The sequence below is a fragment of the Vulpes lagopus genome, chromosome 7 (assembly GCF_018345385.1).
Source record: "Vulpes lagopus strain Blue_001 chromosome 7, ASM1834538v1, whole genome shotgun sequence".
Taxonomy (NCBI): domain Eukaryota; kingdom Metazoa; phylum Chordata; class Mammalia; order Carnivora; family Canidae; genus Vulpes; species Vulpes lagopus.
In genome coordinates this window covers 53,016,479-53,032,021 of record NC_054830.1, presented here as the reverse complement: position 1 = coordinate 53,032,021, position 15,543 = coordinate 53,016,479, and the positions used below count along the sequence as shown (strand labels likewise).

Genomic DNA, 15,543 nt, shown 5'->3' with positions numbered 1-15,543 from the left:
GTATAAGAAGATAACCTGGCCTCACACAAATAATGTTGTTAGGAAAGTACCAGCCTCGTAGATCCCCTGAAAGGGTCTTAGGACCCTAGGTATCTTCAGAGCTGGTATATATGACACACGAGAGTCAGCATTTCTATAGCTGTTGAACTTGGAAGCAGATTGGATGTAAATCTCAGATAAGAGGGCAAATCACCTAACCTCTGTGACTCAGTTTCCTCCTAGAGAGGGTTGAATAACTTATTTCCTGTGGAGTGGTTTGAGCAGTGCTTGGCATGTAGTGAGTGCTAATAAACACTAACTGTTATTACTAGCTCAGAGCCTGGCACTAGTAGGGGCTCACTTTTTTGCCTAGGTTGGGCATCCCCTCCAAGATAATGTTCAACCTCCCATGAACAGCCTGGACTTCAATGTTCTCCAAGATACTCTGAGACCCTGTGCCCCTCCCAAGGGAGACCCAGGCTGAGCCCAGCTTGTGCTTGTGCCATCTCTTTGGCCACAGGCTCGAGGCAGCCTCCCCCACGTGTGCCTGCCAGCCTCTGGCACGTCTGACCGGTTGTACCTGCGTTGGTGCCCGGCAGACTCTCCTCCCCAGCAGCTGGCAATTAGGAAGTCACTCTCCATAATGGACAAGGCCTAATCAGCCTGCTGATAATTACCAGGCCCAGAACGTGGCTGCAATTCAGGAAAGATGATCCCCAAAGACTAGAGTCATTTAAATCCTGGCACTGACCATGGGTCCCCTTGGTAACCTGTAACTCAGCACAATTTAGCCACTGAGCTAATTGATGTTCTCCAAGGCAGTCAGCTCGCACTTGGGCAATCGAAATGGGCTCTAATTGCCAACATCCTTCAGGTAAGAAGCTCCACATGTTCTCTTGCCACCCAAGAGGCTAGAGCAGGAACTGAATTCTCTCGGCACACCAGTCCTTTGATTGCATTTAATTAATCAAAATAAGGTTCGAAGAAAGAATTAATTAAAGAATATATTAGAGGAAGTCATGATATTAAGATGTTTCACAGCAAAGCAGAACAGACAGCTTCGCTGAATTCGTGAGAGGCAGTTCCTTGAAGAAACAGTCCCCAGCTTTTCTTTTAAGATTGTATTTATTTATTCGTGAGAGATACACACAGAGAGGCAGAGACCCAGGCAGAGGGAGAAGCAGGCTCCATACAGGAGCCCAATGCGGGACTCGATCCCGGGACCCTGGGATCATGCCCTGAGCCAGAGGCAGATGCTTGACCACTGAGCCACCCAGGCGTCCCTCCAAAGAGTAATTGGTAGATGTTACACTGGATTGCAAAATAAGCTCTCAGCTCTGTGGCCCACGTTGGGGCTGGGTTTGCAGATTTGTGGTGACTGCACAGCATCCTACAACATTTGGGTTTGCCTCCCCTCCTTGCTCTCAGGCTGGGGAATCAGGCAGACCTGGTCTCAAACAACAGATCCATCTTCGCGTGCGTGGTCTTTATTCCTATTCAACAAATATTTGCTGAGCCTATGCTCTGCACCAGGCACCATCCTAGGTGCTGGGGGTGCTGGAGTGGTCCCTGCTTCACGGAGCACAGAGTTTGGTGAAGGAGGAGCCACTTTTTTTTTTTAAAGATTTTGTTTATTTATTCATGCGAGACAGAGAGAGAGAGAGAGAGAGAGGCAGAGACACAGGCAGAGGGAGAAGCAGGCTCCATGCAGGGAGCCCGATGTGGGACTCAATCCCGGGTCTCCAGGATCACGCCCTGGGCTGAAGGAGGCGCTAAACCGCTGAGCCACCCAGGCTGCCCGAAAGAGGAGCCTCTTATAAAAAAAAAATCAACCAAGAAGAGGGTTGCAGATGCACCTCACCTTGTCCCCTCAGGTCTCACCTTCTCAGGACACATCATGGCATTCTGAGATTCTTCCCACAATGGCCTCCTTCTTGTGGTGGGCACATAGAGCAAGCTGGAAGCACCAGGGAGTTAATATCCCCAGGAGCCGCCCTCAGCCCCTGATCAAAGGGAATCAGCAGAAAATAGCCACCTTCCTCACCCCATCAAGTGGGACAACTCTGAAGCCTTTTTTCTACAGTTTCCCAAGGAAAACCTGCTAACTAATGCATCCCACATGTACTTCCCGCCCTATTCCCAGTCACTCCCCAACTCCCAAACCACTTCCTGGGATCACCCTCTAAGTAAACTACTTGGACTCAAATCCTTGTCTAAGGTCTGGATCTGGGAGCATTCAGCCTGAGACAGATAAGATTTCAAACTATGAGAGCTGTAAGGAACGAGCAGAAGCAGGTGCCTGTATGGCTCAGTTGGTTAAGTGTTTGCCTTCGGCTGGGTTTAGGTCATGCATGATCCCAGGGTCCTGGGATGGACCCCTGCATCGGGCTCCCTGCTCCAAGAGAAGCCTGCTTCTTGGATCCCTGGGTGGCGCAGCGGTTTGGCGCCTGCCTTTGGCCCAGGGCGCGATCCTGGAGACCCGGGATCGAATCCCACGTCGGGCTCCCGGTGCATGGAGCCTGCTTCTCCCTCTGCCTGTGTCTCTGCCTCTCTCTTTGTGTGTGACTATCATAAAATAAAATTAAAAAAAGAAGCCTGCTTCTCCCTCTCCCTCTGCCTCTGCCTGCCATTCCCCTATTTATGCTATCAAATAAATAAATAAATAAAATCTTAGAATAAAAAAGGAAGGGGCAGGAGGGATGCAGTGCACATCCAGACAAAGTGTTATCTGAAGTGACAGTTAAGAAGGAGTAGGAGTTACCTAGTGTAAATCATCAGGATTTAGCCAAGCAAACAGAAACCATTCTGGAAACGTTAAATGGAAAGAGTTAACACAGCAGGGCTGGCATTCAGCTCCTGGCACTGCTGTGGCCTCATAGGTATATTCAAATTCATCCTTTGCAATTGGACATGTGTCCTGATTGGCTGATACCCGTCTTGGACCAGTTGTTGAATATTTTGAGAATCACTCTTGGAATTAGGTGTTTATGAAATTGTTGAGGGAGGAGCAGCACGCTTGCAGAGTGATACCACAGAAGCAACCTGCCAGAGAAGCTGTTTCCTCTTTCCAATCAGGAGGTGGGAAATAAGGGGGCCAGCATTGGAATTACTAAGTTTGAGAACCCACTACTTGGAGCACCAGTCAGCAATAAAAAGGGACAAACTACTACAACATGCTGCATCATGGATGAGATTCAAAAAAAGTCCTAGTGGATAGAAACCAGGCACAAGAAACCACATATTGTGTGATTCTATATGTATAAAATGCCTAGAAAAGGCAGATTGATGGAGGAAAAGTAGATAAGTGGTTGCCTGGGGCTGATGGTATAAAGAGAGATTCATTGTAAACAGTACTATCTTGGCTGTCTGAAAATGGTAAAAAAAAAAAAAATCATTAAATTGTATGCCTGCAATGGGTAAATTCTTTGATATGTAAAATACATACCTAATAAAGTTGTTTAAAAGGAAAAGAAAAAAGAAAAGCCCATACTGCTGAAGTGGTGAAGCTGGCTAGAAAATTGCTATAAACCACCTACTCTAGATACTTCCAAAGCGGTGTTTGGACACCGGAAAGCTGTTGCAGAAATATCATACCTCACGCTAGCCCTGCTTTTCAGCAAGAATAGTCAAAGCAGCCTTCCAAATCTCACTTGAGACCATCCATATGAAGAGCTTATTGTGAAGCCAATCAAGACTCTAGCTGCAAGGGAGTCTGAGAAATGTCCCCTTTGCTTTCCAACTTCCACAATGCAGGAAGACACACAGGTAATATAAAGAGTGGGAGAAAAGAGGGCTCTACACAGAGGGAATACCTAAGGACGGGGACCTCCAGGAAGTCAGACTGGGGAACTAGGAAGTGACCTGAAGCTTTCCACATTCACTCAGTTAATATTTATTGAGCACCTACTTTGTGCTGGGCCCTGGTCTAAGCAGTTTAGATGAAGGTAGATACAACTGAGCAGGATTCCAGTTGAGAGAGACCCAGAGAGGAGGCATCTGTGTTAGTCAGAATTGGCTAAGTTTGCTGCAGCAACAAATAAACCCTTTAATCTCAGTGACATAATACAAGTTTATTTCTCACCCATGAGAAGTCTTTTTTTTTTAAGATTTTATTTATGTATTCATGAGAGACACACAGAGAGAGAGAGAGAGGCAGAGACACAAGCAGAGACAGAAGCAGGGTCCCTGAGGGGAGCCTGACGTGGGACTCGATCTGGGGACTCCAGAACCATGCCCCGGCCGAAGGCAGGTGCCAAACTGCTGAGCCACCCAGGGATCCCACACCCATGAGAAGTCTGATGTGCATGTGCAGTGTCTAACTATCTGGTGACTCTGGGGTTCAGATCCCTCCATCATGCCTTCTGGCATCTCAACCTGTGGCCTCGCAGGCTCTCCAGGCAGTAAGAAAGGGATCAGGGAAGCTCACAGGCTTTAACTGCTGAGCTGGGGAGTGACACCTGCTTGCTCTCAGCCCATTGGCCAGGGCTAGTCATATGACCCCACCCCAAGTGTGAAGGAGCCTGGGAAATTTAGGGTAGCACATAGAGCATCTCTGCCACAGCATCCTGGGCTGAGTGAAAGGCACCTAAGTGAGAGTGGGAGGGAGAGGTAGTATTTGGCACATAGCACATAGACTATCCTAAAGATAAAGCTCCAATTCCTGGCATGGACTCACAATAAAGCCCCAGTGACTGGTTTTTGGTTTTTGGCTTTAAAAAAAAAAAACTTGAATATGTGTGTGATTAGAAAATCATTAGAAAATGAAGGAAGGAAGGAATAAGTGATCCTACAAGGTTCAGTTTTGAGTCCCTTCTGGTCCTAGCACACCAGAGCTCAAAATGCCATTTATCAAGGGCCTACTTGGTGCCATGCACTGTGCTAGAACTATACACATATCACTCCATCCCATTTAATCATTAGAACAACTCAGAAAGAGGTAGGGATTACTGGGCTCATATTATAGATGAGAAGACTGAGGCTCAAACTAGTTTAATCATTTGTCCAGGGCTGAAGCTAATGCCCAGACCCTTTCTGTCATGGTGCATTGGTACAATCACTCACAGGAGCAGAGGGAAAAACCTTAAATGGCTGGGAGGGTGGGTTTCTCACACCCTTCAAGTCTTCCCATATGTGAGGAAGTAACAATCAAGTTTGGAAGCAAGAGGGGCGGCTGGGGGGCACTCAGTCGGTTAAGCATCTGCCTTAAGCTTAGGTCGTGATCTCTGGGTCCTGGGATGGAGCCCACCATTGGGCTCCCTGCTCAGTGGGGAGCCTGCTTCTCCCTCTACCCCTCCCCATTGCTTGTGCTTTCTCTCTCTCTCTCAAATAAATAAATAAAATCTTTTTTAAAAAGTTTGGAAGAAAGAGAAGTTTGGAGTACATCCTTGGTCAAATGCTTCACTCACCTATGCTCAACTGCAACTCAACTTTTTTCAGCTGCAGGTGGACATGGTAGCTGGCCTGAGGTGGTCACGGGATTCACTGAGAAAGCATCTATAAGCACAGAGCACCAAGGAAGGGCTGCATAAGTGGTCCATACTGACTCTATTAGGGCACATACCTTCAGAGAGGGACTGTGAGCAGAGGGAATGTTATTAGGGCCCACTTGCCCTGATGGTGACAATGGATGTTTTAAGAGCTTCCTGAAGAAGGTGGCCAAGTGGGGCAGAAAGTCAGATATGAGTACTGGAAGGCCAGTCCTACATGTCTCATGCGTCCTGGGGTGAGACCTTAATCTCTGTGTTGGTTCTCTCATATGAAAATGAGAAAAATCAGCAAATCCATCAAATGCTCAGTACTTCAGAGGGCTTGAGGGAATAATACAGAAAATATGGGTGTAGGGGCAACTAGGCAGCTCAGTCAGTTAAGTGTCTGCCTTTGGCTCAAGTTGTAATCCCAAGGTCCTGGGATCAAGCCCTGAGTTGGGTTCCCTGCTCAGCAAAGAGCCTGCTTCTACCTCTCCCCCTGCTTATGGCTGCTCATTCTTTCTCTCTCTCAAATAATAAAACCTTTATTAAAAAAAAGAAAGAAAGAAAGAAAAAAAAAAAACCATGGGTATAAATGCATCTTACAAACCCTAAGTCTTCCTCTGTCTTGACAACACCTGAACCATAAACTCCCCCAGGAGGGGAGCTAGGGCTCAGACATCCTTCTAGCCCCCTCCTTCCACTGCCCAAGAAGGTGACCAAAAGTTGTCAGAAAAGCCAAATAACCCATCCATCCATCCACCAAACAAATGATGGTCTAATTCAAAGTCTGAGGCCTGAGGAAATTTGGGGATTTAGTTTAAAATAGAGGTTGCAAATTGGCAGTCAGTAGACCAAATTCAGCTTCAGAAAAAGTTACTTAACCTTTCTGTACCTTGGTTTCCTTATTAGGAAGACAAGCATAATAATAGTAATACCTAGAAGGAACGTTGTGAGGATTAAAAGAATTAATATAGGGGAACTCAGCTAGCTCAGTCAATGGAGCTTGTGACTGCTGGTCTTGGGGTTGTGTGTTTGAACCCCACGCTGAGTGTAGAGATTGGTTAAAAAAAATAAAATCTTTTAAAAAAATTAAAAGGTTATATGTAAAGTGCTCAGGACAGTGCCCAACACACAATAAGTGTGGTATATGCATTGTTGTTATTGTTATTTGATTCACATGGTGTTAAAGGTTTTAGATTTAAGGGTCTGCACTTAGTTGGCCTCTCCATTTTGCCCCAGTCCCCACCATTCCCTCTTGTCCTGCACCCAGCTTGCCTCCCTGTCCGGGCCCAGAAGGCCCCTGCTTTTAGTCCCCAACCATTGCTTGGTCCTCTGTCATTGTGGCTGCTAGATGGCACACTGTTGATTCCTGCCATCGAACCATGATGATCACAAACCCAGGGTCCCTGATGCCCTTCCTCAACAGAATTGGGGAATTCTAATCCTGTCCCCCTCAATTTTTCTGTATTTTTAAAGATTATATTTATTTATTCATGGAGACACAGAGAGAGGCAGAGACATATTGCAGAGGGAGAAGCAGGCTCCCCATGGAGACCTCAATGCGGAACTCAATCCCAAGACCCCGGGATCACACCATGGGCCAAAGGCAGACACTCAACCACTGAGCCACCCAGGCGTTCCCCCCACAATGTTAAAAAGAGAAACCCCACACCAGCTGAGACAAACTGCAACCACAGAGCTCCAAGATTATCCAGATGCATGTTTTATTATCATTCAGATGATTATCATGGACAGGGGAAGTCACCTAGAGGGTTATATACAGGTTCAGCTTTCAAGGATGTTTACACATGCCTGCACATATTTATTCCAGAAGCCATCGCACAGCACAGCACAGGGGGCCTCCACCTGTAATGCTTCGCCCAAGCAGAGCACAACCATGGGTCAGGGCTCTGCCCACCCACAGAACGATGCCCAAGGAGGGGAGGAGATTCTGGGTTCTGGAGGTAAATAAGATTAACAGGTAGCAAATCTTTACTCATGGAAGAGGGAATAAAAACTGGATTTGGATATCACATCTTCAATTCCACCCTGACCTCACCAGAGTCACACTGCTTCTCTTTGGGAATCCCTTAGAGGACCCAGAAGGGTCATTTTAGCCAGAGCTAAGGAAGGGGAGTAGCCTGGGGGGGGGGTGTGTGGGAGAGGGATTCTGGGATCTGCCCCCTTGCCAACAGTGTAAAGTGGGATAATATGGGGTTTTAACTCAGAGGCTCGCTTTCTCATGTCTCTGAAGGGGGAGAGGGGACAAGGCCAGGGAACTGGGTGTTGTATATGGGAGGGTGCTCAGGTGCATGGTCAAGGATCTAAGGAGAAAAGAGGGGATCACAAAGGGATAGCGCCCACAGGACTTACGACATTCTTAGACCCAAAACTTTATAGGAAACTGGGTTCACTCCTCCAGCGGCTCCCTGGCCCAGGATGCCCGCCGCCCAGGATGCTGCCGCTTCTCCTCGGCCCCCTGACCCCTGCTCAGGTCATCAAGGAGCCCCAGGAGGAGTCTAGCTTGACCACAGGCTCCCCCAGTCCCACATGGGCCTCCCAGGGCCCTCTTGCCTGGATGCTGGCGTTTCTCAGGCATCAGCTCGCCCTCCTCCCCTTCCTCCTCCTCTGCCTCCCAACTCATCTGGGCCTTAGGATCCACCAGCCGTCTGCCTGGGTGCTGCCTTTTGGTGAGAGTGTACTCCAGCCAGGAGGAGCGCCGGCCAGGGTGCTGCCGCTTCTGCTGGGTCCCATCGGACCAGGCAGCCGCATCCTCCCTCCGGCCAGGGTGTTGCCGTTTGTGGGGGTCCACAGCCAAGCCTTCTTCCTCCTCCTCTTCGACCCCTTCTTCAGCCTCGCCCTCCCTTTTGCCTGGATGCTGACGCTTGGAGAGCCAGTTGGTCTGAACCGTCTGGGACTCTGGGGAAGGAGAGAGACCAGTGAGGGCCCTCTGCCCCTGAGCGCCCACTCCAGCCCCGCTCCTCATTCAGGCTGCTTCCCTGCAGCACTCATCCAGAGTCACAGCATCGCACAGTCTCTCAGAAATCACAGACACACGCACAGATGGCCAAAGGTATGATCTCGGGTTCCAGTCCCACCTCTGCCACTCCCTAGCTGTGTGACCATACACAATTCACCTCACTTCTCTGAGCCTTAATTTCCTTCTGTATAAAAATGAGCAGGAAATAACAGTATGGATCTAAGAGCTTGTTAGGAAGACCAAATAGTGTGATAAGGTGTTTGAAGTGCTTAGAACGATTCCTGGCATATAGGTGCCTAGTAAGTAGTAATTAAAACTGTCACATACTGAGACTTCTTCCTCTCTCCCTTGCACAGAGTCTTCCCCACTGAAAGTCTGCTCTCTGTGAAACATTCCCAGGACGCACATGGAAGAGAAATCTGATCTCAGGAAAGGGTCAACTCCTGATCCTGCTGAAGTTATGGTCAAGAGTTTCAAGCTTCTCAAAGGCACGAGTTTAGATGACCCAGTAGACTCCCACCTCTGGTCCCGGTTTCCCGCAGGCCTCTTTGAGGGGCCTCTGGTCGGAGGGACACACCTGCCCCTCACCTGGCTCCGGATTGCCCTGGTTCCCTCGCAGCCGCTGGAGGTCTTCCCGGAGGAGGAGGAGACGCTCTGCCTGGCGCAGTAGGTCGTCCAGATCCGCGTGCTCGGCGGCCGTCGCCGCCTCCTGCTGGGCCACCTCCGGCTGTGCGCTGCCTCCCGGGATCCCAGCCACCGTGAGGGTCAAGGCCATGGCGAGCAGCAACCAAGGGCCGGGCATTGCAGCGCCTGATTGGAAACACAGAGAGGATAAGCCGCCGCACCCCTTTTCCGGCCCGCACTATCTCCCCCTTTCCTGTCCCAGCGGGTCCCCAAGCTGGGTAACAAACCGTGTCAATACCCTCCCTCCGGCAGGACTAGGTGCCAGCGTAGGGTGGGGCGGGGGCAGCCTCAGGCCTTGGGGATGCTCAGCCCTGGAGAGGCTTGGAGAGCCTGCCCGTGCGCCCAGTTCTGCCGCGAGCCTGGAAGCCATGGGAACCCCACCGCCACCGCCACCCCTCAGTGTCCCTGGGAGCAGGGGAAGCCCGAGTGACGAGGCGCACGGCCGGCTCGCCAGGATTGCAACCACCCAGAGCGCACGGCCACAACGCCCACTGGCCAGTGGCTGACACTCTTCCCTGCCCCACATCCTTGGTCCAAGACTCCTTTTCTAGCGGTCTAATCTGATTCCACAAGGCTAAGGTTCCATTTCTTTCTTTCTTTCTTTCTTTCTTTCTTTCCTTTTTAAGATTGTATTTATTTATTCATGAGTGACACACACAGAGAGAGAGAGAGGCAGAGCCACAGGCAGAGGGAGAAGCGGGCTCCATGCAGGGAGCCCGATGAGGGACTCGATCCCAGGACCCCGGGGCCACCACCTGAGCCCAAGGCAGACGCTCAATCACTGCGCCACCCAGGGGCCCCTAAGGTTCCATTTCTAACGCTAAGATTCTGTGGCTAAGCTAAGCAGCCAGCTCTAACTCTAAAACCCTAATTGCAAGGGTAAAATTTGTCTAACGCAAAGGCTGAAACTCGAAGGCTAAGATTCGAGTCCAACACGAAAATCTGTTTCTAACACCTGGATCCGGATTCTACATCTCAGGCTCTGACCCCGGACGCCCTGATGGCCCAGTTCTGCCCCCGCTGCCATCCAGGCCGGGGTGGGATGACGAACTTTCCATCCTGCCGACCCTCGGCGCCCAGCGCCCCGGCAGCCGGGACGTGAGTGCACAGGAGCGGAGCCTCCAGCGGCCCCGTGGAGCCCCTGGGGGACGGGGGGGCGGGCGCGGCGCCCACCTGTGCGCGATGCCACGCTCCGGGAGGCGGGAGGCGGGAGGCGGGAGGCGCTGGGGCGCAAGAGCCGGGGCTTCTCCCGGGGCTCCCCCGGGCGGGCGGGGAGGGCCCCCGGACGCCCCCGGGCTGGGGAGAGGGGACGGGGGCGGTCACCTGCCCGGCGAGAGCTCCGCGGGACGGTCCGAGGTCCGGGGCGCCGCGTTGGAGCCTCCGCGTCGGGAGCCGGCGGGTCCGGAGGCGGGAGCGCTCGCAGGGCTCGGACGCCGCAGCCGCTCCTCGGCGGGGCCGCGGCTTATATGCGCGCGGGGCGGCGGCGCGGCTGAGGTCAGCGGGGAGGGGTCGCGGCCGCCGGGAAGGGGCGCTGACGGCAGCGGGCCCCGTGGGTGCCGGCCCGCCCGCTCCGCCGGAAGTCTGGGGCGGGGAGGGGGCGGGGAGGGGGCGCGCAGGAGGCCGGGGGGTGCTGATGCTCGGTCGCCTCCGCACCAGCTCCGGAGCTTCGTGGTCGCAGAAGACGCTCTTGGAGCAGGAGACAGAGGCACAGAGATGCTGAGAGAATCACATGGCTCAAAAGACACACACAGGAAAGAATAGGAGACAGAGATGAGGCCTGAAAGAGGTACAGGGGGGCAGCGCAGAGACGGACACCTACGCGGAGACAGAGAGAGGGAGAGGGGGACAAGGAGAAAGAGAAGCCCGAGAGGACAGAGGAAACAAGTAAGGGACAAACGGGACCTGGACTCTGCTCCTGCCTGTGTCACCCCCAGCAAATCCCTCCTGCTCCCTGGGCCTCAATTTTCTCATCTGTACAGTGGGAGACCGGGACAGGTTTCAGAATTCCCAAACTGGAAGCCTGGGGCCACCACCAGTTTAAGGATGGCTTTGTTTGACTCCCGTATCCACGGTGATTTGGGGGGAGGGGCGGGGGTGGAACTGAGTAACATTTAAAAACCTGTGGAGGGCAGCCCTGGTGGCCCAGCGGTTTAGCACCGCCTTCAGCCCAGGGCCTGATCATGGAGACCCTGGATGGTGTCCTGCATCGGGCTCCCTGCGTGGGGCCTGCTACTCCCTCTGCCTGCGTCTCTGCCTCTCTCCTCTCTGTGTCTCTCATGAATAAATAAATAAAATCTTAAAAAAAAACTTTAAAAACCCGAGGAACTCAAGAAAAATTTGGATTTATGGCTTCTTTTCAAAATTACTTGAAAAATGGTGAGTCCTGGACACACGGGAGTTAGGCTGGCGCACTTAAGGGGAACTACATTTTAGACAGAGGGAACGGCATCAGTGAAGGCACCTCCTACCTCTGGACAATCTAACATTAGTCTGCTCGGTCCCCCCCCCCCCCCCCCCCATGTAGTACTGCTTCAAACCTCACACATACCTGTTGAATGCCCCAGGCCATGCTAGTGGTCTGGCCAGGGATTCCAAAACTGTTTAATCATCACTCCTTACTGCCATATCACCGCACCTTCACATCACCTGCCAAGATAAACAAGGTAGAGACTTAGTCCCGCTTTATAGATAGAGACACAGAGGCTTGGGGAAGCAGAAGGACTTTTAAGTTAAAGGGGGTAGGGAACTCTCACATCACTAGCTAGAGTCCTCTCCTCATTTTTAGATGAGGCAACTAAGGCCTATAGAGATGACCTGATAGGCTTCCTGACTCTTTGGCACCCCCAGGATCAGAGTGTTGGCTGGGGTAGACCGCAAACCTGAAACCCCAGGCTTGACTTCTAAAGTCCCAGCCAGACTTCAGGATTTGAAGAATTGCCATCCTAACTCGGCTTTAAATCAGAACAGACAGTCCTCTTTTCTTTTCTTTCCTTTTTTAAGATTTCATTCATTTATTCATGAGAGACAGAGACAGAGAGAGACAGAGACATAGCCAAAGGGAGAAGCGGTCTCCCTGCCCCATGCAGGACTCCATCCCCAGACCGGGATCACACTCTGAGCCAAAGGCAAACGCTCAACTGCTGAGCCACCCAGGCGTCCCTATTTTCTTTCATATCTAAAGAAAAGGTGTAAGTTGATAGAATCTCTGTGGGTGGCAACCTGAAGATGTAACACATACATACCTTCCACAAGACATCCTATAGATACCCACACCGCTGCATGAGGATGGATATGCAGGGTATTCGACAGTTTTTAGAAGCCAGAATCGGAAACATCCTGGATGTCTTTCCATCGTGAAAGGTCTGCTTGAATTAACTAGGGCCCCTCCAAAACTATGGGTATTGTTCTGAATTGAAGAATGAGGGGGTTTCATATGCATGGATATATGCTCCAAGATATATTGTTACATGAAAGAAGCTGAGCGGAGAACATTGTGTACATCTATGTGATGGCAGGAGAGATGGACTGTTAGGCTCTTCAGCAGAAACTCTCTCCAGAGGGAACTGGGGAGCTGAGGAAGGGGAGGCCAGTGGGGGGAGGGGTAGTTCTGTTTGCTGTCAGTCCTTAGTGCTGTTTCAGTTTTCTCTCTTGGCAGCATTACCCATCTAGAAACCAACAAACTTGACCAACAAAACAAGAACAAAGTCTCATCTGAGTCTGAGGCTTAAAAGGAGTGATGAGTGTGGAAGGATAGAGAAACTGCCTGGTGAGATGAGAAGGCTGGAACATTGCCTAGGGGTGAGCCCACTGGATGTGTTTCTAGAATCAGGGATTTGAGCTACCTGTTAGGAAGACAGTTCCTGGAGGGCTAGGGCGGGGAGAAGAGAGTGAGTGCTCATATTGCCCAAGGTACCAGAGAGGATGCTACAGGCATCTGAGGCTCTCTCTCTCCCACCTTCCCTCTGTACCTTCCTTCCTTCTCTACTTTCCTTCCCTCAGCAAATATCCACTGAGCCCCTAGAAAGTACCAAGTACCTCTAGACCTACCAAGTTCTAGACCTTGGACACAGTATTGCCCTGTGTTTCTGATGCTTTCACCTCTGGGAACTGGCTGATCCTGGAGACTGCCTCTCTCAGCGTTAGCCAATTCTTAGAGGTTATAAAGGACTCACCTTTCATATGCAAACTAACCAATCCATAGCCCACTTCCCCACAGCTCTCTGAGCTACAATCTCCTCGACCTCATCACCCAAAACCACGTACCAGACAGCTAGGGACAGCGCCTAAGCCCCAGAGCCACTGAAATTATTCAAACCAGCCAGTCCTAAACCTGCTTGCCCTGCCTCTCCATTCCTTTATTCCTCCTTTCTTTGGGCAGAAACCACAATAAAGATGCTCGCCCACCCTTCCCCACTCCCTGCTTCCTCTGCCTCCTAAGGAATCCTGTTGCTTTCGTGTATATCCTTGCCTGGTGTGGATTGCCTTTCCTCGTGGGAACTGTAAGTAATAGTATCTCTTCAGTGGTAATGGTTTCCTAATCTCCTGGCCTCACTATACCTGAATAATAATAAAACCTACATTTTTTTTTAAACCTACATTTTAAAACAAGGATCCAGCAGAACAAGACAGGATCCTGCTCTGGTGTCTCAGGGAGCTGAGTCATTATGTTGCTTATATTTTCCTCTGATAATACAAATGTGCTTGATTCTTAAGACTGTAGTTGCTTATCAGATTAATACAGCTATGCTTTTGAAAATGAATAATGGGATAATTTAGTAATGAGTTTGTACACTAATTTCTAAGTCCCGGTGCCCGTCAGCCCATTCCCACCCCAACACACACACACACACACACACACACACCCCTTCCTGCAGGAACAGAGTTGAGTCTCAGGGTGGATTCTAAGTTTGCAGACTCTGCCTTCGCTGATTTCCCATCTTCTCTCTCAAAGTCTCTGCTCCCCATTCAGAGATGTCTCTCAGATATTTTAGGGTCTTTTTCAACCTTGAGCTGTAGAAAGGCCTGAAGTAGCCCCACCCCAATTACATTTTTATTTTTTTCATGGTGGTTTTTTAAATTAAACTTTTTTATTTGCAGATAATTGTAGATTCGCATATGGTTCTAAGAGGCAATACAAAGAGGTTGTGGGTACCCTTTACCCAGCTTCTCTTTTTAAAAAAAAAAAATTTTTTTTTTGACAGAGAGAGAGAGGGAGAGGGAGAGAACACACGCAGGGGGAGGGGCAGAAGGAAAGGGAGAAGCAGACTCCCCACGGAACAGGGTGCTCAATATGGGGCTCAGCCCCAGGACCCTGAGATCATGACCTGAGCTGAAGGCAGCTGCTAACCAACTGAGCCCCTCCAGGTGCCCAACTCAGCTTCTCTTAATGGTTACATGTTGTAAAACTATAGTAGATCACAACAGGATATTGACATTGATACAATCCACTGATCTTGTTCAGATCTCCCCAGTTTTCCTTGTACTTATTTGTGTGTGTGTGCACTGAGTTTTTTTTTTTTTTTTTTTTGTGCACTGAGTTCTATGAAATTTTACCGCATGTGTAGGTTTGAGTATCCAGGATATAGCGAGTTTTTAATTACAGAAAATGTTACCTTTATATACTTAGTTCTTTCCTTTGTATTCTGTTTCTGCTATCAAAATAACAAAGGTCTTCTTTTCCCCAACATCATAAAAATTCCAGGAAGAAAAATCCATGTTTGTATCTGCTTTTTCTCCATAGAAACTCATTCCAGAAATCTTTCTAACTCAGATTTCCCCTTACCCTTTCCATTGAGATTCTTCTTCTTCCTCCTCCTCCTCCTCCTCCTCTTCTTCTTCTTCTCTTCTTCTTCTTCTTCTTTTCTTCTTCTTCTCCTTCTTCTTCTTCTTCTTCTTCTTCTTCTTCTTCTTCTTCTTCTTCTTCTTCCTCCTCCTCCTCCTCCTCCTCCTCTTTTTAAGATTTTATTTCTTTATTTGAGAGAGAGATAGAACTCAGGCATGCACAAGGAGGGGGAGAGGAAGGAAAGAGGCAGAGGGAGAAGCAGACTCCCCACTGAGCAGGGAGCCTGATGCAGGGCTCCATCCCAGGACCCTGAGATCATGACCTGAGCTGAAAGCAGATGCTCAACCTACTGAGCCACCCAGGCGCCCCTCCACTGCAGATTTTTGATCCAATTAAGCAACAATTCCTTGATGATGAATCCACTGGAAACTTCTCAGTTCTCATTTCAATCACAGAGTTATTTCTTTATCCAACAAATTTTTCCAGTATATGCACATGTGTTAAGCACAGTTCTAGGCCTGGGGCATACACCGGCTGCAGATAGGGGTGGGAGGATGTACAAGATAAGAAAAAGTTGGGAGGCAATGAGATCTCATGGGGCTTTGTTGGCTGTAGAGAGTAAGGAGTTTGGAATTTATTTTTAAGGCAAT

The 15,543-nt window shown here is 49.9% G+C and overlaps 1 protein-coding gene across 1 annotated transcript; it reads right to left on the bottom strand.

Annotated features, from left to right (window-relative positions):
- Positions 1-7,147: 7,147 nt before the first annotated feature.
- On the bottom strand, positions 7,148-11,758 carry TRH (thyrotropin releasing hormone). Its single transcript, XM_041763508.1, is given in 5 exon segments — positions 7,148-8,366; positions 9,016-9,237; positions 10,435-10,518; positions 10,521-10,797; positions 11,660-11,758. Coding segments are annotated over 5 exon segments (1,113 nt in total). The 5' UTR covers positions 11,681-11,758; the 3' UTR covers positions 7,148-7,857.
- Positions 11,759-15,543: the final 3,785 nt, after the last annotated feature.